Source organism: Vicia villosa, linkage group LG4 (genome assembly GCF_029867415.1).
Source record: "Vicia villosa cultivar HV-30 ecotype Madison, WI linkage group LG4, Vvil1.0, whole genome shotgun sequence".
Classification (NCBI taxonomy): domain Eukaryota; kingdom Viridiplantae; phylum Streptophyta; class Magnoliopsida; order Fabales; family Fabaceae; genus Vicia; species Vicia villosa.
Window position 1 is genome coordinate 196,286,645 of NC_081183.1, and position 24,746 is coordinate 196,311,390.

A 24,746-nucleotide genomic window follows, 5' to 3' on the forward strand; every position below is an offset into this window, starting at 1 on the left:
AGCTAGGGATTGTTTCCAGCTACACTTGGGTGAAAAATAAAAGTTAAAAGTCTTTTTTTAAGTCTGACTGCAACAGGGTAGCACTTATTACTGATTACTGAACTTCTATCAAAATCTCAACTACTTGACCCTTACAACACACTTTCTGGAAAATAAATTGAATTATCAAAAAAGAATTATAAGCTTTGTCGTAATTCCAAACCACAAGGGTGAAATTATAGGTAAGAAGATTGAAGAAATACTAAGGTATTGGGGAATTAGGAATGTGTCTACCATAATTGTTGATAATGCCAATGCAAATAATGTTCATGTAGCATACCTGACGAAAAAATAACAAATATGAATGGGTTGATGGGAGACGGGGAGTGTTTTCATATGTGGCGTTCTGCTCACATTGAACTTTATGGTAAATAAGGGTTTGAAAGATAAACATTTAGCTGTAATTAATGTTAGGGATGTTGTTAGAATTGTCAAGTCCTCACCTCATATGACATCCAAGTTTAAAGAATACATTGAATTTGCTGGAATATCTTACAAATAAACTAGTATGTCTCTATGTTTGAACAAGTTGGAACGCGACATATTTGATGCTAGAGGCTGCAGAGAAGTTTCAACTTGCTTTTGAAACGCTTGAGGATGGAGATTCGAGCTACATGGAGTTCTTTGAAAAAGGCAATCCCCTGGTATTGCTGATTAGGACATTGCTGTTTTTTTTTTTTAAACTTTTTTAAAGTTATTCTATGAAACAACTAAATCCACTACATAAACTCATTAAACGACATTTTGGTGCTTGTATATCTATTGAGTGATAGACCATTTAATTCATAGTCCATTGAATTTATGTTGGATTTTAGTTTTTGGTAAGCTGAATTTATAGTGGATTTAAGTTGTAGTAATTTGTAGTACAAAATGTGTTATTGGATTCAACAAAAAAACAACCTAATAATTCGATTAAATCGATTGTGTTAACCTATGATTCGTCATAACTCAACTCGTCCAAACCGTTTAACCAAATAGAGAGAAAATGGACATATATGATTCAACCACGGGTCAGACTAAGTGAGGCTTTTTTTGTTTAAAAACTGCTCAATCCGAACGGTTGTCAAGTCCTAGTTATTACATAAGTTAATCGATTTTTTCACATGTGATACGATATTAACCCCAAAAAGAAGGGGTGACAAATGGGCATGCCCATCCCGTTTAGGCCCGCCCCGCAAATGCCCGTGAAAATTGGGACGGGGCGGACATATTTGAGAGTGTGGGTCTAAAATCTTACCCTTCGCGCAAAAAAGTGAGGGCGGGGAAGACCCACGGGCAATGAACATTTTAGACCTAAAAATAATAAAATTGTATGAAAAAACTCATGTCCGCAAAAAAACAGCGCATAGCAGACATAATAAAACAGACCTAAAACTTTAGCCTATCCCAAAAAAAAAAAATGGACAAAATAGACATGTCCGATAGTCTTGATTTTGCCACCCATAATATGTAGTTTAACCGAAGATTATTTCACCTTGAGCCAACAATTCCCATCATACTCCCTCTGGCCATTATTATAAGCAAATATTCCCTTTTTAGATTCACTGAATAATGAATGTATCTGGTCTCTTATGTAGACCAGATACATTCATTACTCAATGAACCTGAAAAGGGAATATTTGCTTATAATTCAGGCCGGAGGGAGTATAGTACACTCCTAATTCATGATTGGACTCCATTATATTAGAATTGTCATTTTCTGAATTAAAAAAACAAAAAAAGTAACGTTCAACGTTACTTTGGTCAGATGCTGTCTCCCAAAAAAATAAATCACGTTACAACCAAACAGTTCCCATAAAAATATCCCCTTTTTCATTCCCTCCCAACTTTTCTATAAATACCCTTCTCCTCCTCATTTCATCATTCTCAAATCCTTCTCTCCCACTTCATTTTCTCAAATACATTCATTCACGTTCTTCATATTTAAGCATAAGTTACTTTTATATAAGCACAAATTTTTTCTATTTCTACTATACATGGATCACCACCACCAAGTACTATCAATTTTTTCATTCTTACTAACATTTCATCTATCAATCTCAGGTAATTTACAAACTTAAACCAAATTAACATTAATATTTTTCACTATACTACTAAAGTTAGATTAATATGATTTAATTTCAATATATATGCAGGTGTAATTTCAACAACATTCACATTTGTTAACAAATGCGACTATACAGTCTGGCCCGGACTTCTTTCTAACGCAGGGGTCCCACCTATTCCGACCACCGGTTTCGTTCTTCAAACCGGCGAATCCACCACCGTAACCGCACCAACCTCCTGGGGCGGCCGTTTCTGGGGAAGAACTCTCTGCTCGCAAGACAGTACCGGAAAATTCTCCTGCCTCACCGGAGACTGCGGCTCCGGCAAAGTCGAATGCTCCGGTAACGGAGCCGCGCCACCGGCAACATTAGCAGAGTTCACTTTAGACGGATCCGGCGGTCTTGACTTCTACGACGTTAGTCTCGTCGACGGCTACAACGTCCCTATGTTAGTTTCTCCTCAAGGTGGCACCGGCGATAAATGCACCACGACGGGATGTATTGAAGATCTCAACGGCGCGTGTCCTTCGGAGCTTAGTGTGATGAGCGTGGACGGGAAAGAGAACGTCGCGTGTAAGAGCGCGTGTGAGGCTTTTAATTCGCCGGAGTATTGCTGCAGCGGCGCGTTTGGGACTCCGGATACTTGCAAACCTTCTTCTTACTCTGAGTTGTTTAAAAACGCTTGCCCACGCGCTTATAGCTACGCGTATGATGATAAAACCAGTACTTTCACTTGTGCTAATGCTATAGATTATACCATCACCTTTTGTTCTTCTCCAACTACAAGGTCAGTTACGTCTTTTCTATTTTTCACTACTGTATAAAACTTTAACGGTAAAAAATTTACCTCTGTGTCGCAAAAAGTATAATAGTATAGGATTTTAAGTGAAAATTTGATTAAAATTGGTAAGAGTAAAAAGTGGCATAATAATAATAATAATATAGCAAAAATATATATAATTTTGGGTAGGTGAATATTTGGTGGGACTGAAGATGAAAATTACACTTATTTCTCTAAAACATATACCAGTATTATTAGTTAGATATAATTAGAAAATTGATTAAAATCGGTAGAGCAATAAAGTAGATGAAATGAATGTTGCCTTTTTAGCCACCACCATGATTAGTTGTGTAGTCGATTTCAAGAAAATTTTGATGTACTCAAAGTAACCACTTTTTTTTCAATTGCAAGCAATCTACTAGTAAGCAAAATGTGGTAGATGGAGTAATGATGCATAATTAATTATGAATGTGATGCAATTAAAAAATACTACTAGTACTAATATAGGTGGCACACATGCCAAGGGTTAACGTTACTTACACAGCATTATTGCCAATAATATGTCAAACATCAAAGTAACCAAAGTGTTGAACTTTATAACCGTTAGACAAATTATAGTACATTGTGACTCGTGTAGTTTTTTACATGTCAAATTACATGTAATCATGTACAGTGTTGTTCAGTCCTTTTTCCTTCTTGGTCTTGTAACAGTTACAATATTGCATTTTGCATTTTTGTAGTTTTTTTGTTACTCCATATTTTGTACAGTACTATTAATGACTTTATCTATTGTATTTTCAGTCAAAAGGCAACCCAAGGGCAAGACACTAAACAGGAAAGTTCATCTTCAAATTCCAACTCTTCCTCGCCTCGGTTTAACAATGACAACACAATGGTGTATGAAGGTGGTTATGATCAAAGTGAAATCTCACAAGCCATGTGCACCCATGTGCTCCTCCATTCACAAATTATTGCCTGCATTATTACCATTACTATGGCCATCTGGCACTTATGCTAACTCTTCTAATCACTTCTCCATTCCTTGGGCCCATAAATCATATCAATATGGCCACACCCTCCCCCACCTTCATTGGCCATAATATGGGACCCTCTTTACATATTTGACTATTTAGCATGACAATTTTTAAGTACATACCATGCATTTGGCTTCTCTGACTAGGACATGACTCATTTCATGCCCAAGGTATTGCTTGCCTACTACTCCTTTCAACATTTCAAGCTGGAGACCCTACAACTCTTGACATTTTGTCATAAAATAATCTTTATTTTACATTAATTCTAGTTAGGGAGATTTGATTTTTATTCTTCTTTTTTTTTTAATTCTAATTATAATGTATTTATTTTCTGTAAACTAGATCACTAGGCATATTATAATTGAATTCTTTGTATGGTAGATGGGATTCATTTATTGGTTAGTGAATGTAATATTTGGATACAATAAGGCAATGGAAATTCCTGCATTGTTTTCTTCAATATGTGTTAAGAGTCTCACATCGGACAATATATGACCTGACACTTCTTAACAATATGCAATCTTGAATATTACTATACCAAAATTTGTCAACGTTTCAGGTTTATGGTATATGTGTTCAATAGAATACTGTTGAATACTGTCGTTATGAGTTGAATAAAACTCAAATTATAAGATCATCTTAGCATTGTCATTTAATAAGAATTGTGCAACATTTGGAATTCAACATTTGGAATTGAACATGATGAGCTTAAGTTCTACTAGCATTGTTAGATTTTTTTTATTAAAATAATATCTTCAAATAACCAAATAATTTCACTAAAATCTCATAGTACTTATTGTTTTATAGATGTTCTTGATTGGTTGCATTTTGTGGTAAAACATAATTCTGAGTTAAGATGTTTTGATTGATGTCATGACATACAGTTGTGGTGTTCTACAGGAGATGTGGATTTAGCTAATACAGTTTTTAGCGATGTCAAGATGGTTGTTGTGACATCGTGATTTGAACATCAAGTGATGTTATGTTTCTGTTTTGTTTCCTACTTTATCTCAGGCTTTATTTTAGGCAGGGCCGGTCCTTTGAATTTGGGTGCCTTGGGCGAATTAAATGAGTGGTGCCCCTGTAATTTTTTTTAACAATAAATACATAAGAATGAAAGAAATAATTAGATAAAAATACATTTTTATTTGACATTATGCAAAAAAGAATACAAGCATGGATCTTTGAATCATTGTTTATACTACATCAGAACTTAAACCACTATAAATAAATTTTTTCTTATCTTTCTTCTTCTTCTTCTTGATCCGATCTTTTTTCCTATAAAAAAATTGACCAAACTTTTAAAATTCTTTAAATATCATCCTCTAGCATTTTTTGTCGCCAAATCATTAATAATTTATTCATAATCAAGGTTATTCAAAAATTATTTTCAATTAAAATCAACGCAAGACTATTTAAATCTATCTTGTGGCATAGTATATCTCAAATAAGATTTTAATAATCTTTAATTTAGAAAAACTTCTTTCAGCAGATGTAACACTGATAGAAATAGTCAATATTATTCTATAAAAGCTATGCATGCAATAGAAAAACAATTAAAAAGTCTTTAAAGAACTCAGTATCATATAGCTTGATTTTGATTCAGTTGTTAAAACTTCTAGAATAACTTTCAATTCTTCAAAAAAAAATTCACCATCAGGATCAAAAGAATTGTCATGTTTTAAACAAGTTTCAAGATGTTTATAACATGCTTTCGAGTTCCTATCAGGTAATGATCTAAGTCTTTCAATACTAAAGAAGAATCCAAAAATATTTTTATATGTGCTATACTGCTAAAATCTTCTATTAAGTGGGTCAATTGTTTGATCTACAATATATAAGAAATAATGATTTCGGAAAGACTCTTTACCAGACTCTAGATTCAGTTGTGTGGGTTTAGATGGATTTTCATCAGTATTGTTTTCTACGAATTTGACGTTTTTTAATAAACACACATTCAATCTCCATTTCATTCTCAATCTTTTCAACACTAGCCTTAACATTTACAAATCCAGATTCTTTTTAATATATATAGATGTTAAAAAATATTTTTTGGTGCCCCTAAAATTATGGGGCCCTGGCCTCCCGCCCCGCGAGCCCTTGCTCAGGGCCACCCCTGATTTTAGGAAACTGACGATTGTGCTGATTGTATATCAGTAAGAGAACGAGCCATGGGCTGATTTTTAGCACCCGGATTTGTGAAAATTAGGTTAACTTGGTTAACCCTAATTTATGATTGTTAGGCCCAAGGCCCAAGAGATGCCTATAAAAAGAATGTTAATCCTACTTTCAGAGGCAAAGTTTTTGACGTGAAGAATTCGGTGCTGTGTGTTTGTGATCTTCTCGTGTGTTTGTGTTATGTTTTCTTGGGAGCCAAGCAATTGTCACTTTGATAATTGTATTGGAGTATGGTGTTTTTTAGTTGTAATTTGTTGTGTCACTCTAAGCTTTTAAGCAGGAGTGTTGTGTCTCTTCATTGAAGCTTTTAAGCAAGATCAAGATTTGTTTGAAGTGTGTCTTCACTCTCAATTTACTTTTATCTGTTTGTTATCATTGCTGTGATTGAGGGGGAGTGAGTAGGAACTCAGGTCTAGTGTTAGGTTGAAGTTGCAATGGGTAGGTCTTAAGTGAGGGGTGTAAACTAGTAGTTTAGCTCTGAATTAATACTGCCTATAGTGGATTTCCTCCCTGGCTTGATAGCCCCCAGAGTAGGTGTTGTTAAACACCGAACTGGGTAAACAATTTCGTGTGTCCTTTACTGCTTTTGTTTACTTTCTGCTAAAGTTAATAATTTGTTCAGTAGTGGATGCCATAACATCCAATACGACATCAATCGTTTGTTACTAGAATTTTCATGTTTCAAACAAAATAAAAAATTGACAACATATAGCACATGTCAATCCAATTGGCTTTTGTATAAAAAAAATAGAGTTAACACCAATTGAATTGGCGACTGTGTACAAGAAGTAAGTACAAGCGTCAATTCATCCACTTATTTCTTTTACACATTCGTCAATTCAATTGGCTCCTCCATCTACTCGTCATACAATGTCGGTAATTCAATTGGTGTCTCCATATAAAGTCAATGGGTGTCTTTGTATGCAGTTGCCAATTCTATTGACGCTAGCTCTATTTTTTAAATGCAGACGACAATTGAATTGGCATGTGCTCTGCATTGTCAATTTTTTTTGTTTGAAACACGGGTAATTTGAGAATTTGTGGGAAAACTTAATTATTTGAGTTTTTTTAAAAAAAAATTGGTTATTTTGATAAAAAAACATTGCATTGATAAGGTCCATATTATTAACTTTCAACTCAAGCAACCAATAAGGTATAACTAACTAACTAACTAACATAACTGCAAAAACAATTATGTATTGCAACGAGAATATGACTCAATATGCCCCCCCTCAAGTTGGAGCATAGCTAATCGTGATTCCCAGCTTGAATAAGATAAGAGAAAACAAATGAGGATCAAAGGGCTTAGTCAAGATATCTGCAAGTTGGGTAGAACTAGGGATATATAGCAATTGGAAGAGTTTTGCATTGAGTTTTTCTCGCACGACATGACAATCAATTTTAATATATTTTGTCCTTTCATGAGAGGTGGCATTTACTGCAATGTGACATGTCGATTGACTATCACAATAAAGTAGGGAATGAGTGATAAATTCTACATTTAACTCGAGTAATAAATATGTTAACCATTATAGTTCACATACTGTAGATGCAAGAGTCTGGTACTCAACTTCAAATGAGGTTCTAGAAATTTTTAGCTGCTTTTTAGATTTCCACAAGATGAGAGAATCTCCTAAAAATATGTTGAACCATGTGATTGAGCATCTCGTGTCAATACATCATGCCCTATCAGAGTCACTGAAAGCTTTGAGTTGAAGTGTTGAGGTGGAAGGAAAAAACAAGCCTTAAGAAAAGATTGCTTGATGTATTTGAGAATCCTATAGATGAACTATTATAGGAGATAACATGAATTGAATGAGTTGTTGGATTGATAAGCTCATACCAGGTTTGGTGGTAGACATGTAGCTAGATTAAACGACCAATGAATCTTCTATAAGAAATAACATCAATGGGAGGAGAATCATAATAGTGTACTTGTATGATTTTGTCATTGTCGTAGGAGAATGTTTTGCAGCAAGAAGGCACGCGCCATGGAGTAACTCGAGAACATACTTTATTTGACAAATGGATATGCCAAGTGGTGAAGGAATTACCTTAAGACCTAGAAAAACTGAAGGTTGTCAAGATCCTTGATTTTGAAATTAGTGTCAAGGATGGTTTTGAGGTTTTGAATTTCATAATTTTCATTTCCAGAAATAATTAAATCATCAACATAAATGATAAGAATGATGAACTTGTGACCATTTAGTTTAGTGAAAAGAGAATGGTCTGAATTTGATTGCCTGTAATGCAAGGAAAGAAGCAATGAAGACAATTTCAAGAAACATTGTCTGTTGGACTGTTTTAATCCATAAAGTGACTTTTGAAGCTTGCAGACATGATTGGAATTAGATATAATCAGACTCGAAGGTGGTGTCATGTAAACTTCTTGATCAATGTCTCCATGGAGAAACATATTATTCACATCAAGTTGTATCAGGTGCCAATTTTGAGAAGCAGCAATGGCTAAAAAGAAGTCTGAAAATTGTCATATTTGTTAAAGGTGAAAAGGTATTAATGTAATCAAATCCTTCAATTTGTGTGTGTACCCTTTTGCCACCCGTACGACTCTGTATCTTTCTATGGAAACATTAACATGTCTTTTGATTTTGTACTTCCATTTACATTCTATAGGTTTCTTATTTATAGGTAATTAAGTCATGACCCAAGTGTTGTTATGTTGTGAGGCTTGTAATTTAGTAAGAATGGTCTGATTCCAACATTTATGCTGAGAAGCCTGCTTAACTGAGCTAAATTTAGTTTGAGAGGTAATGGGAAAAATGTAATGATTATAGATGGGAGAAAGATGAGAATTGTGGATGTAAGGTTGAATATCATACATAGTTGTATGTGTGGGAATGCATTGGGATGAAGTGAGATTGTTACAAGCAAGAAAAATCATCAAAACCTTTTGGGTTGTGAATAATTTTGTTGGAAATTTTGGAAATGATGGGTAGTGATTGAGCAAGAGGTAAAGGTTGAATGTTATTGGGTGGAATGTTTGTGGGAAGATATAGGATAATAGGTTGATAAGATGAAGATTGAGAGGTAGATTGAATCGGTTTATTTGTAGGTGAATATGGTTTAAAGAATCAATGGTGGATGGGGGAGTGGAGGGGAAGGAATCTTCATAAAAGGAAACATTTATGGTGAAGAAGATTTCTCTTGTGGATAGGTTAATGACAATGTAGCCTTTTATTCCTTGTTTGTAACCAAGAAAAATGCACTTAGTGGCATGAGGATAAATTTTTTGGCGCCCTTGAACAAGAGTGAAGGCAAACACAAGGCATCCAAAGACCTTGAGGTTGCGAAACTTAGGAGGGAAATCGTGAAGAAGTTCATAAGGATATTCAAAATTGCATGATAGGAGAAGGCACCCTATTAATGAGAAACATTACATGACTGATTCAAAATTCTAAAACATCTTTGGTAGGTTTGACTAAAACATGATGGCTCTGGCAACATAGAAGATATGCACGTGCTTTATTTCTACTATGGAATTTTGTTAAGGTGTCTCTATGCAAGTCCTGTGATATATGGTTCCTTTGTTCTTGAAATAATCGTTCATTAAAAACTCTTTGCCATTGGTTAATCTGATTTGTTTAACAGTCTTGATAAATTGAGTATGAGCCAAGGTAATGACTTGCATAATCAAGGTCCTAGCATCCTATTTACTTTTCACTAGAAAGGCCCAAGCATGTCTTGTGAAGTCATTTGCAACAGTTAAGAAATAAGAGCGGTCGTGGACAAATGAAGGTGTTAATGGTCCCCATATATCCATATGAATCAGTTCAAAAGTTGAGATAATTTTAATTGTGCTTAAAGGAAAACACATCTTAGTTTGTTTAGCATAGTGACAATAATCACAAACATAGTCAGAATGATCATGAACTAGAGGAATTGATGAATAGTTTTGATTACGTTGTGTGAAGGATGAACAAGTCTATGATGCCAAAAATTAAATTTGATAGTAAGACATACTTTGATTAATAGAGATATTGATTTCCTTTTGTCTTACTAGTAGCGAGACGATTGGTCATATCTTCAAATTGTACCAAACCTAAGGAAATATGGTTTTATTCCAATATGGATATTAATTCAACTATGTTAACTCATAAGGCTTGAAAACATGTCATTAATTTCCATCACACTTTAAAAGAGATGCACCTGAATGACAATTGAAATGAGGAAGGAAATCTGATCAAAGGTTATCATTCTCATTCTTCAATTGATCAACAAAATAACTCATGATTGCTTAACAGAACAACACGATGCAAATTCAAAATCATATAATAAGTATAATGTATTCTTCTTCTTTTTTTTTGAAAAAATTGAAATGCAAAATCTTAATTTTAATAAGAGAGACAATGAAGACAGAGACAGTAGAAAATAGAAATGGACAAACCTAGTAAAGGATCCATGAAAATCATTAGTGGTGCAAGTTTATCGGATGAGTCAAATGGGGGTGCAAAATTTTCATTATCGATGAACACGGCACAGTGGTTGTTGTAGCACAAGAGAAGACTCACAAATTCATAGATGCTTTGATCGCTGAGGCATCTTCCATGTTTAAGGGCTTGAAACTTGGAAAAAAATCTACAATATTTTTGTATAGAAGCAAAAAACGATCTTTTTTAGCCTTATCAATCATGTGAAAACGAACGTATGATCTAGAGAATTTTGTATCACTTTCTAAAAATGATTAACATAATTAGAATTTCTATTCAAAAAATGTTGACACAACAATCACGGGGATCGAACGAGGAACATTTTCACTTTGGAGCATTCCTTTTAAGCAACACACATTTATGAGAGAGTCACCACATATTCACCAAAAACCTTAAGGTGATAGGTGTGTATGTTCTCCCATTTATAAATGTTGAAGGCTCCACATTCCTAATCAATGTGAAATTTTTCCACACTACTCACACTTGTAATTTTTTCAACCAAAAAAAAATCTTTGTTTAACAAGGTGAGTCAGGTTAAGAAAGATCATTCATTGATTAGTCTAATATGTTTAGATATTTTCAATAAACCTTAAGGTTGAAACTCCAAAATCAATTAAAAACATTGTAATATTTAATTTTTTAAATACAATGCCTTAATTAAAAATATTTTTCTATCAAATAATATGCAACCTTTAGCATACTAAAGTAAAATATGCTTGGTATGGAGAATAACTTATATTAGTATATTCTCTTTGCAATTCGTGAAGCTTTTCAAAGAAAAGAAAAATGAAAAATAAGCATTAGTAGGCCACAAACATTAGGCTTGTATAGTGGTCCAAGAAAATAAAAGAAAAAAAAAAAGAAAAAAATGTCAGAAGTGGGATTTGAACCCACGCCCTCTTTCGAAGACCAGAACTTGAGTCTGGCGCCTTAGACCACTCGGCCATCCTGACTTTGGTAACTAATTGAATCATCTTTTTAAATTTGTATGATAAAAAGTTATTGTATTTTCTTTGAATTTTTGTCTTCCTCACTTTTTTGAACTTTATTTATGTCATATGAAAATGAATAATTTTGTAAGCATACTTTTGTAATCTACTTATGTTACAAAAAATATATAAATTTTTAATTAGAGTTCTATACTTCTCTATGTTTATACCAAATATATGATAATTACATTTTGTAGTGTTGAAAGATTTAACAAAAAAAATTAGTTGGCAAGGTTAATACTTATAGAATAGTAGAAATAGATAATAGTCCTCCTCATTGATATACTTTTTTATGAAAGTACATGATATGGTTTCTATAAACTAAAATTGAAAAAAACTAATCAACCATTATAAATACAATCAAATAGAAAACTCATCAATATATTAAATATAATTAAGTAGAATATTAATTAATAAACTAAATAATAAATTGTAATTATTAAAATTTAAGTTTATCCGATAATATTCTCCCATGAACTATGAAATTATTTCAAGATATAAACTCTCATTGGTTGTCTACTCTATGACAGATTCTTTAACCACTAGCTTAAGCAAACATTAAACCGAGCACACGGAAAATCGCTTCATTTCCTTGGAATTCTCAAAACTACTCTTGCACTATCAATAATGCAAATGGAAATTGTAATGGCACTTCACTTCATACTGACTTTAACGGTACCTTGAGTACATCCAACGAAACTTGGCAATTTGGTTTCTCTAGATTTATACCAAATTCTTCGAATATATTTCATGCAGGACTTTGAGTCATCTACCAAGGTCTTACTTTAGCAGAGGATAAGGGCATTAGTGACTCATCTTCCTACTCTGACTTTTCCTTCATTATTAATATCATTGAGAATCCCTTGAATAAGTACCATAAACATGTGGTGTTTATTCAAAATATTAAAGATATTATCTTAAAAAATACTATGTTTAAAGTCATTCACATTCTCAAAAAAGGAAACTAGAAAAAGCAACTAAAGAGTCCGATTTCATAGTAAAGCTCAAAATCGTTAGTGACATCAATCATATGATTCACCCATCTCCCCTTTAAGGATTGAGTAACATCCTTGCAGCGGATATGAAAGGAACATCCTTTCTAAGGATTTATTTTTTCTTTTGCTTTTCTTTTTTTGTTTCTTTAGCCTTGTAAAAAAAAACTATGAAAAATGCATTGACCAAACTTGAATATTAAAGAATTGAAAGTTGGATACATAAGCGATTTTGTCAACAAATATATTGTTTGGGGATAAGATGGCACAAGGTAAGAGACGAATGAGACCACGTTGAATTTTTTGTGCATAACATGGCAGCCAATCTCGAAGTGCTTTGTTCACTATTGAAATGTAGAATTGTGAGCAATATATATGGTCGATTTATCGTCACAATATATCAAAATTGGTTGATAAAAATTGATATGTAGACCTTTTAACAAGTAAGATAACCATTGTAATTACAAATAAGACTTGACGAGGTTTTGTACTTAGATTCAGAGCTGAATATTGAAATAGTTGTTACGTCTTAAACTTCCATGAGATGAGAGAAAAGTCAAGAAACACACAAAAACCCAAGATAAATATTCAAGTAGTAGGACAGTTAGTCAAATCCAAATCAACAAAACTTTGAAGTTTAATAGGAAATGAAGAGAAATAAAATAAACCTTTGACGAGAGAGTTCTTGAGATATTTCTGAATTTTCGAGAGAATTCACCATGATATGGACGAGAATCATAATTATTAACCTTTAGAAAGGTATGATAAGGTGTGGAAGTAGGCTTAACATCCATGTAACCAATATCTTCAAGATGCTCAAATGTATGTTGATGTTGATTCACTGAAATTCCATTGTTGGACTGAGTTATTTTCAATCCTAGAAAGATATTAGCTTCTCAAGGTCTTTGATGCGGATTTTTTCTATCTAAAAATTACTTAACTTGCTAAATTTTAGTATAATCAATTATTGATAATAATATGTCATCCACATCCACCACCACAAATAATGAAGTAAAACTAGTGTCGCTTATAAAGGGTTCTTTGAATTAAAGAAAAAAATAAATAGAGAAGTAAATAGATCATATTATTAGATAATATTTATATGAGAAATCTTATATACAATTTGTATATTCTAGGTGTAATTTTTAATTTTTTTCAATGCAAATATATCAACGGTACTTAAATATCATTTAAAGAATAAAAATATTTATTATAATATTTTTATTAAAAATTTAAAAAATTGGATTTAAGTTTTCTCCATATTTATATTCTTGAAAATTAATAATGTATTGTATTATTTACTACATTATTTTATGTTTTATGAAGGAAAAAGAGACTATTTTATTAATTCCCATCTAAGTGTCTAATTTATTGTTTTTTTAATCTTAATCACTAATTTTAGTTAACAATGGTATATAGTTTCTCAACTTTTTCACTGCACTCTACTTCCAGGCCAACTCTTGCTTCATATTATTGATTTTTACTATACGATGGAAAATTTTTAGATAGACATAAATATAATACGTAGATTTATAAATATTTAAATACCATTTTTTATTAATTAAAAATATAACAATGATTTCTCTCTCTTTTATTATCACAATCACACTATAATTTCAATTTTTAAAAAAATTTAAAATTTTCTCTTTTTAAATTAATTATATATATGTTCATTTGCATGCAAGTATTTATTCTATATTAAAAAGATCCTAAAGTCCCACATTGGTTGAAGATAGAGCACTGAAATAATATATATAGAGGGACACTCCTCACCTTACCAACCAGTTTTGTAAGGATGAGTTTGGTCAAACTCTAAGATGGTATCAGAACATATTGATCGTACCATAGTCCGCCCACCATTAATATCCATGCACCAAGCCCAAAAAAAATAGTGATGGGCATGAGGGGGTGTATTAGGAAGATCCTAAAGTTGTAATAGTGATGGGCATGAGGGGGTGTATTAGGAAGATCCTAAAGTTGTACATTGGTTGAAGATAGAGTATTGAAATAATATATATAGAGGGACACTCTTCACCTTACCAACCGGTTTTGTAAGGATGAGTTTGGTCAAACTCTAAGATACTAGTAAATTTAGTGCGTTAGGAAGCAAATCACCCACCGCCACCTAAAATTTAAGAGCTTCTCACTGTTACTTTTCTGAAACTACTATCGGTGCTGTGATTTTTAAAGATTTCCAAACATAGGTTTAGAGAGGAATACTCTGACAAAATTGAGACAATAGTTCCAAAGTGTTTTAAATGTTCATGTGGCGGAACATCACAATTCCAGGTAATAGAGGCGTCATAAATTAAGAGGACAGAATTGCTGCTACACTATTTTTGACAAAAATTAAGAAATGATGGAAAATAGAAGCTGTATTTCTTGAACATTATGTTAAAACTAATGATTGTGCTAAGGCAAAATTCCAACAGATGGGTCCCTTTTTAACTTAGGAAATTAACTAAAACTCATTTGAATCCTTTCCAAGTTTTAGACCCTCCTTGGACACATTTTGGAACTTCTTATCTTCATAGTCCATCAGATATTGCATCAAGTATTCATCAACTGGATCTGTGAAGAAAGTAACTTGTAGCAAATTGAAAATAAAATACACTTGTAAGAAATCAAATGAATACAATTTCTAGAAGAAGAAAAAAAGACTCTGCATAGAAATTCAAACAATTCTAGCTGCACCTCATAATTCTTCTTCTTAAGCCGCTCAAGGAATCGAAATTTTTCAAGTTGTTCTTTGCTGGTTCCAGATATAGTGATAGATTGACCAATTGTATATTGAAAATAAATAATGTAAGAATATATATTAAAACATATTTCTCTTTTTCTTTTCTGCCCTCTTTTAAACTTTAAGAAACATAGTAAGACATATGCTGGTTTCATTAATCAATCAACCCATAAAATTTAATTTAACTCATAGGAACTAAGCTTTTTAGGAATGCAGTGATACATGAAACACTACCCATACTCTACTTAATATTGTATATTTTCATATTGAATAAATATCTTAGGGCTTAGGCAATCACTTCAGAAACACGTATCTTAAGCACACCCTAAGAGTTAAAGATCCTACAAAACACTACAAGTTTTGATTTACGATCATCAAGAACACACCCAAATAATATTTTTAATATTTTTAAGTGAAGGTGGTAGTATCACTGGCTATAGATGCTCGGTACATATTACTGCCATCAAGATTAAAGTGAATGATCCCTATGTACATAAAGTAAGACTTGTGTAGAGTAAAATAAAACATGTAATTTTAAAATCAAGTAAGTGAGTATAAATTTGGGGTCATACTAATCTCTGTTCGACGTCCTAGTGGTTCATTCCATGTATCTTCTGAAATTGCAAATGCGCCATCAGCTTTGGATTCCCAGACATACCTGAAAGTCAAATAATTTCCAAAATTAATAGGCTGGAATAAAATTTCAGAAAACACCATGGACATACCAATCAGAGTAGAAACCAACTCCAAATTGCCCAATTAAACTGAGATCACCACTTATATGTTCTTTCTTGTAGGGTGGAAGCTAGTAACTTTATTTTTCTTGGGATTCCGATTGGTGCCAATCCGAGGAAGTATTTGACATGTGTCCCTCTTTTGAACATAATGAAGAAACGTTTATCAGGTTGGAAAAATCGATTTCTTAATCTCGGTGGTAGGATTACTCTCTTGAAGTCGATTATTTGCTCTCTAACTATTTTCACTATGTCTTTCAATAAAATGCCAATGAAGGTGGTTAAAGAGTTTACGAGTATCCAAGGAAATTTTTATGGGGCGGTTTAGAGGCCAGGAGAAAGATTCATTGGGTGAGTTGAAAAAAGGCGTGTCTTCCTCTTGAATTAGGGGCGTTAGACATTACAAATATTTTGGACTTCAACTTAGCTATCCTTAATAAATGGAGGTGGAGAATTTTGCAAGGCCACGATAATCTTTGGTATGATTTGTTGAGAGCTCATTATGGTGACACTTTCATGAAGGTGTTTTGTGGTGATATTAATGGTAAAGTTATACTTTCTCAATCTATTTGGTGGAAGGATATTATTAAGATACGTGTCATACCCTAATTTTTGACCCCCCCCCCCCTGAGATGGCATATCTTCAGGATTTTTCATCAGGTCAAGACAAGTACCCAGAGCAGTCATTTCTCCATCTGGTACCTAATCGAGGATGCTCAAAGACAAGAAAGCTCAGGCAAAGGATCAATCAATACAAAGATTAGTCTCTAATACAATCATGGGGCTCAAAAACTTCACTTTTCTCATCTATGATTGATTAGACATCCAGTCATATGAGTACAGGTTTACTCAGGTCACCAGACTAGGGTTTTGAGCCTATCAAGGACTAAAATCAGGGATCACATTTGGGAAACCCTAAAAAACCTCAGAGGGTCATTCAAAGACATCAATCATCTTCAAATAACTCATATGACAAGATCTACTAGACATCACACTTCAATTCAAAGTCTACAGTCATTATTTTCACATGGTCGACAAATTAGGGTTTTGACCTAATTCACCAAGATAGTTGACTTCTGATCAGGGCATGAATCCAAAACTCAAGACATGATTCAAGGATCTCTACTACCTCCATATAATCCATTTATATCATCCATTTGGGGAGAAGATCTTATTTCTACACAAAAGCCCAAAAATTCACTTTGTCAGGAAAAAGTCAACTGTGAAGGATCATCATTGACTTTTAAGGTTTTTGGTCAAAAAATGACTTTCAAAGATCAATATCATCAATATATGGATGTCAAAGTCATTTGGCCAAAGAAATTCAAAGAAATTCATCAAGGAGCGAAAAGTCGGGAATCAGGGTTTTTGAAGGCATGGTGAGATCTCAAAATTTCACCTACACAACTCAAAAAACTTCCAACATGAAAGTTGTAGATCTTGCCAAATAAAACAACATCTTACAAGGGAACTTTTTTCAAAAGATCAACCATTTATGAAGTTTTGGAAATTTTGAAGTTTAGGTCATAAACACTTAGAAATTTTTCTAAGTGTTTTAACCTAGTTTTCTTCCAACTTTGGCCTCATTTTTCACAAATTTCCTAAAGGATTCTGAAGAAGACATAAACTAATGATTTAAAGTAGATGTTTAGGGCTTTCCAAATTGTGTTCAACCTTCTCAAAATTCAATTTGAGCTAAGAGTTATGCTTGTTCAAAGTTGGCCTCATGAAGTGAAATTATAGGTCATGCATCATTTTGGAACTTTGAAGTTTTGTGCACATGACCTCAAATACAGATGCTACATGACCCATAATACATCTGCAAACATGCCATGCATTCATTTTCACCATGCCATGATAATTGAAGAAGATTCCTAAAACAAGAACATGTGATTATGTAATGATTACATTTGAGAATTTATGGCAAATTGATGAATCACCCAAGGAATCTTCTCACCAACCAATTAGAGCTCACTTTGCATCTGAATTGTCCCCTAAGATCAGATAGAATCAATGGATAGGGGAGGTGGCTCGAAAATGCAATGATCACATTTGGATATTCTTTGAAATTTCTTCATGGCTAAGAAACCAAACTTACTTCACTAAGCAAGCTCACTCTCCCAATCAGTACTGAGACATTTGCCTATAAATAGAGGCCTCATTCTCATTCAAAAAACACACCAAAGCAACCATATTACTTGCTTTCTCTTTCTCTTCTCTTGTTCATTGTTTTTCAAAGTTCTTTGGCAAGAAGAATCGATTTCTTCAAACCAGAGCTTATCTTTGGGAAGTGAGCATTCTAACATCTCAAGGGAGGTCATTTGAGGTGATCCAAGCACCTGGATCACTTCTGTAAGTGGAGGAACACCATTGTTGCTCTCACTTTGGAGCATCTGCAGTTGGAGATCCATGGAGTGATTCAGAAGGTTTCAAGGCAAGCCAATCATCCAGACACACTCCTCAGGTCATAGTGAAGCTAACCAGATGGCTGCAGCTCATCTGTAACTCGAGAATCAACACCCTCCATGTTCACTTGAAGCTGAAATCGAGGGAGGTCCATAGAACAATTCAGGAGGTTTGAGGTCATTACAAGCATTCAGTTAGCATCACTGAGCCACAAGGAAGCTTTTGGGATCATTCATACAAGCCCAGTTGCTCTCCATCATCCTCACGATCTCCATTTTCAGAGGTAAGTTTCTGAACTCCCTCTCTTTAATTTAAGAACTCTTTGTGAAATAGCTCGATTCTATCTTGTTCAGCATCATCAGAGGATTGAAAACCCTCTATCATCATCCATTTATCTTTCAGTATAGTCATTTAATTTAATTTTGAAATTTTAGGGTTCTTCACGATTTCTGGTAAATTAGTTAGATGTAGTTAATGATAGTTCATGTTAGTTACATATTTAGAATCGTGAGTGAATTTAGAGCAAGTTTCATGTTTACATCGTTGCAAATGGTTGAGAAACGAGTAAGCTCAGAAATTCAAAAATGGAGAGCTTGAGGTTGAAGACGAAGATGGTGGTGGCGCGCAAATTTGAATTCTCAGGGGAGAGTTTATTTTATTTTGAATGGTGTGCGTTTTATTAACGACTGAACAACTTGCCCCAGTGGCCACCTATACGCCCTTAGTATCATCATGCCTCAAGTCTGGGGTTCGAATCCCCCTCGCCCCAGACTTTTTGATTCTTTTATTTTTTAAGGATTTACAACTTGTTTTGAAACATGACCAAATGAAGGCAAGTCACTATCACCACACGCGCGTTGGCTCAGTGGTATAGTTTTGAGGAAATGACCTCAAGGGCGTGGGTTCAAACCCTCCAAGGGCCAAAACTTATTTTTTTAAACACTAATTTCTTTCATTTTTCTTCACAACTTCACATATTTATTTAACCTATCAAATTAATTTATTTTCACTTCATTTTTCACACACTTATCATTTAATATACCTATTTTGTGAATAATCAAAAAAATCATAAAAATATTATGTATTTCTTGAATTTTAATTAGGTTTAAAATAGTATGTTTTTAAGTGTTTTCTTAAATACTTTAAATATATATATTATCATTTTAACCTAATCAATTTGTGAATAATTTTATGATAAAACCCTAATTGTTTAGGTCTTAATTAGTTAAAAGTTCTTTATTTTTACCTTAATTAATTTGACTTTTGTCAATATTCAAATTTGTTTTCAATCTCTAATTAAACGGATGATTAAGGTTTTCAAACAACAAAACCTTGTATCATTCCAAATCATTTTCAAATTGCTTTTACACCAGTACTGTAAAGTACTGGGCCTCTAATAGAGTGTAAGTCCCAAAAACCTTCTCTTCTTAGCTTGTTTTCAAAACTGTATTTTCAAAATCTTCTTTCTGTTTTCAAAACATTCTTCTGGTATTTGAAGGGCATTATTCCCGGTGAAACTCTTCAGATACCTATGTGACCTTTGTCCATCTTCACTTCTTCTGTTTTCAAAAACCATTAACTGTTTATTATATATATATTCAACTGTTATCAACAAAACAACAAAAATTACTATTGAGGCTCTGTCCATACTTCTTCAATGGCCTCCACTCCATCCAGGTTAGGCTTTACAAGCTTTCAATTTACAGTCTTTATTTAAATTACTGTCAAATATAAAACTGTGCATATATATATATTAGTTTAGAACTACGTTTGAGTATAAACCTTAGGACAGTTAAACTATATATATATATATATATATTATAGGAATATGACCTAGGATTGAGAATGTCTTCCCGGTGAAGGCTCTTTCCTAATTAGAGATCTGTAGTTCAAACCCCCAAGATGAATTATTCCCGGTGAAACATCTTGGTAAAAACCTTAGAATCCAAATAAATAGGACACATCCACCCAAAGAGGAATTATTCCCGGTGAAACCTCTTACCCATTTGCTTAGAGCCAAAATAAGTTCAAAACTACATAGTTTTCTCTTGTGCTATAACAAGGACCCTCGATTAGCCTCCTATTGGGCTTTGTACAAGGACCCACAGGCTTCTTAAAAGCATTTCCAGCTTCCTCTTGAGCTTGTATACAAGGACCCATCAGGTTTCTTATAAACATAGGAACAGGTCTTTAGTCACCTTTTAGCCTACCCTGGTGAGTTTCTTCCAATTTAAACCAGACCTTAAACAAGCTAAGTTTGTCTCAATTTTGCATTGAGTGCACTTTTTGGAATGAGAGACATGGACAGTCTCTGTCACCTTTATCTTCATCAATCTTCCTTAGCAGAGTCTAGGATCCATGTTTGGTCATCCTCAGCATTGAGTCAGCCTTCATCTTGGGCTTTAAACAAGAAGTCTCCACTAGATAATCTTTCTGCCATTCATATTAATAAAAACCCCTGGAAAGGGTTAGCCTCCAACATCTGTCTAAAATGTCAAAATCCCTGGAAAGGGTTAGCTTCCACACATTCCTTCATTTCAATAAAACCCCTGGAAAGGGTTAGCCTCCAAAGTCAATTAATAAATAATTTCATTCTCTTAGGAGATAATTTCCCCAAAAGAGTCAAAATCCCTGGAAAGGGTCAGCCTCCAAAAAACATGATAAAGTCAGTCTTTTAACAGACAAATTCACCAGCTGAGTCAAAATCCCTGGAAAGGGTTAGCTTCCAAAGAAAAACAGTCTTTTAATAAATAAAATCTCCTCAGTAGAGTCAAAACCAACAAAAACAGTTAGCCTCAACCTTGGGCTTCATACAAGGCACCCAAACAATAAAACTCCCCTGTCAAGAGTCAGCCTCAACCTTGGGCATTGTACAAGGCAGATAATAGAGTCTCCCCAGTGAGTTCTTCATCATTCAGTAGCCACAACCTTGGGCTTTGTACAAGGCAGATAAACCATATTTTTCATGTGTCAAAGATTCCTAACACTTAGGATCTTTCCCCATATAGTCATCCATACTTAATTCATTTAAGAGTCCGCCACAACCTTGGGCTTTGTACAAGGCAGAAAATAATGTTTTCCCTAGCAACAGTCAGCCACAACCTTGGGCTTTGTACAAGGCACACAAAATAGAGTCATTCATTCAATTATCCTCAACAGTTAGCCACAACCTTGGGCTTTGTACAAGGCACACAAATAGAGTCTCCCTAAGTAGAGTCAGCCTCAATTCTGGGCTTTGTACAGAACACAAAAATACCCTGTAATTAACCCCCAGTGGAGCCATCTCCCAGAGTCAATAATATTAATTAATCAATCAAAAGCCTCAAGCTTGGGCCTCATACAAGCCAGCTAAAGTCAAATCTTTTATACAGTAGATAGACATAGCTTATCTCTATAGAGAGATATTTTTACTACTCTACCACATTCAAACAAACAAACATTTCATTTCAATTTTAATCAAGTCTCCCATTTAGGATTTTGAAAGGCATGAGCTGGCAGTAAAACCCAGACATGTGGTAACTTTCCCTAATTTGGATGAGCATCCTTCTTTCATTTAAGAGGCATTTGACTGGTATACTTGCACATACACAAGTAAGGTCCCCCTCTTGAATGAAATGAATTCAGTTATTCTGTCACTCTTTCAAAATGTTTGTGGTAGAATAGTACAAATACCTCTCTGTAGAGATGATTTCATGTCTCTTTACTGTAAACAGAGATTTAATCCCAAGCTTCACCCTTGAGCTTCAAGCAAGGCACCAAAAAACATTAATTTCCCTAGTTAGTTCCCCGAACTACATTAAGCTCTGACTTCCACTAGGGATATGTAGGCATGAGGTTCACAAGGAATCTCAGCGAGCTAATAAAATACCAAAAATAGTCAGTTTGTCTGTCTGTCTGTCTTTTCAAATCAATTCAATTCCTTCTCCTAACACAAAGGAGAAACTTTCCCAATCATTAGCAATAAACACAAACACAATGACACAGAGAAGGTTCCTATAGAGTACTACAGATATGTAGGGTGTTTAAACACTTCCCTATGTATAACCGACCCCCCGGACTCCAGAATTTCTAGTCTAGGTGAAATCCCCACACTTAGCAAACTCCTAGGGTTTAGTTGAGATCTTTTTTCCCCTTTCCTACTCGTAGGACAAATAAGAAAGTTCGTGTGATATCGTAGGAAGAACTGAAACAAAATTCATCCCACCACGGGCGCATTCTCCTTCCAAATTTCGCGTGAAGGGTTTAGCGTGCCGTCCTCCCAAGTGAAACGGGGAGGTAAAAGAAAACGACACCACAGAAAAATGGCGACTCTGCTGGGGATATAAGTGTTAAAAACCTTGGTTTTTCATCCAAACCAATGGTTGACCTGTTGCTGGTCCAGCCCCAATGAGGAATTAGGGATGCCAAATTCCCCCTCAAACAAGAGAGGTCCTGCCTAACCTCTGTGTCATATCATGTGTTTGTTGCATATATATTTGTTTATTTTGTTTATTCTGTATCGGGAAAGGGCTTGATTCCCCCTTGTGGTGAGAAATCCTATACCCGGATTTGAGTGCAACATAAGATAGGATGGAGGATGTCTTCCCGGTGAAGGCCCTCTAATCTTGGTTTCCAAGTCTACTCTTGGGATTTGCCTGGCTGGTTGTGATTAACTGCGCCACTGCATTCCGAGACTGATTTGTACCAGGAGGACCTAGAAACACATTAACCCCACTTAAAGCCTTTTTTAGGACGTAGAGCGGTGATTACGGAAGTAATTGTCACGCAGATACTACACTCACAGAAAACTCTCTTATAGATACCAATCAACGTATCTTTAAGGTTGAGCAAAAACTCTGAGACCCCTAGAACCCGTTCTACAGGTACAAAAATCCTTAACCTTAGTTTACCATTGGGGCGGGGTTTGCGTTTTGACTTCATGACCACTATACCCTTCAACGCCATGTTTGTTTAAAACTCTTGTGTGTGCATTCATGCATTCATGCATCATTCATTAATAACAACTAAAAACAAAAAGAGTCTTTTTCGAGTCGTTTTTCAAGGAAACTAAATAACAAACGTTTTGAACTTCATAGAAAGAGAGAAACGGAGAAAGGACTTAAGGATCTATACCATGGATTACGGAAGAAAGAGAGCTAGGAAATACACCTTCAAGATTCCCCAGGTCGAGTAACTGGGAAAGCTCGGAAAACTGGTGGTCGACCCCCAGGCTTTCAAGGAGAAGTATGGAAAACTTCTGCCTTTGCTCAATACCAACATGGTGGATGGGATCCTTCCCACCTTGGTACAGTTTTACGATCCAACGTATCACTGTTTCACCTTTCCAGATTATCAGCTCATGCCTACGTTAGAGGAGTACTCTCGTCTGATTGGAATACCCGTGTACGCGCAAGATCCGTACTCCGGTTTGGAAAAGAATCCTGACGACATTATCATTGCTGCAACTACTCCTTTGAACGTAGTCGACATCAGAACTCATATGGTGAGTAGAGGAGGAATTCAAGGATTGCCCTCCAAATTCCTGTTTGATCAAGCTCGGTACTTCGTCAGCATCCAAGATATGAGCGCTTTTGAGGAAATCTTGTCTTTGCTTATCTACGGATTGTTTTTGTTCCCTAACATTAACGATTTCGTCGACATCAACGCAATTAAGATCTTCTTGATTGGAAATCCAGTTCCAACCTTGCTTGCGGATGCTTATCACTCTGTGCATTCAAGAAACCTGCAGCGAGGAGGATTAATCACATGCTGCGTACCGTTGTTATACGAATGGTTCGTTTCACACCTGCCAAAGTCTAGCACTTTCTGGAATATGAGGGATGGCCTTTACCGGTCACAGAAAATCATGTCTCTCACTCATACAGACATTGATTGGTGTAGTCCTGACAACGACGAAACCAAGATCATCTTCAGTTGCGGAAGTTTTCCCAACATACCCCTTATTGGAACTAAGGGAGGAATCAGTTACAATCCAGCTTTAGCCCGTCGTCAATACGGCTATCCCATGAAAAATATACCAAGTAACATCCAATTGGAGGGTCTGTTCTTCAAGAACATCGACGATCATGGCAACATGCTGAAGAAGGAAATTGTCCAAGCCTGGCGTCTTGTTCACAGCAAAGGGAGAAGATTGTTAGGAAAACATCTTTGCATCTCCCTGGATCCTTACCTTCAATGGGTACGCGTCAGAGCATTCAAGCTCAGGATGCCATATCAACACCAAGAACCTATTCCCCTAAGGGAACCAATTTACCTTTTCTCCACCGATGTTGAAAAACTGCAAGCGGCATTAAACAAGGTATGCCAAGAAAGGAATGCTTGGAGGAACAAGTACCGAATCGTCAACACGGAAAATGTTGA

General features: G+C 34.7%; 1 protein-coding gene and 1 non-coding gene across 2 annotated transcripts; one reads left to right on the forward strand and one right to left on the reverse strand.

The window, feature by feature from the left end:
• The first annotated feature begins 1,874 nt into the window (after positions 1-1,874).
• Positions 1,875-4,359, forward strand: LOC131596681 (thaumatin-like protein 1). Its single transcript, XM_058869408.1, has 3 exons — positions 1,875-2,082; positions 2,175-2,871; positions 3,667-4,359. The coding sequence occupies exons 1-3, from the start codon at positions 2,016-2,018 to the stop codon at positions 3,881-3,883; spliced, it is 981 nt and encodes a 326-aa protein (XP_058725391.1). The 5' UTR covers positions 1,875-2,015; the 3' UTR covers positions 3,884-4,359.
• A 7,035-nt stretch (positions 4,360-11,394) lies between these two features.
• On the reverse strand, positions 11,395-11,478 carry TRNAL-CAA (transfer RNA leucine (anticodon CAA)). Its single transcript has one exon. It is a non-coding gene; the product is annotated as a tRNA-Leu (tRNA).
• Positions 11,479-24,746: the final 13,268 nt, after the last annotated feature.

Coding starts and splice junctions, on each gene's coding strand:
- LOC131596681 (XM_058869408.1), top strand. CDS start 2,016: ATGGATCACCACCACCAAGTACTATCAATTTTTTCATTCTTACTAACA. Junction 2,083..2,174: donor ATTTCATCTATCAATCTCAG/GTAATTTACAAA, acceptor ATATATATGCAG/GTGTAATTTCAACAACATTC. Junction 2,872..3,666: donor TGTTCTTCTCCAACTACAAG/GTCAGTTACGTC, acceptor TTGTATTTTCAG/TCAAAAGGCAACCCAAGGGC.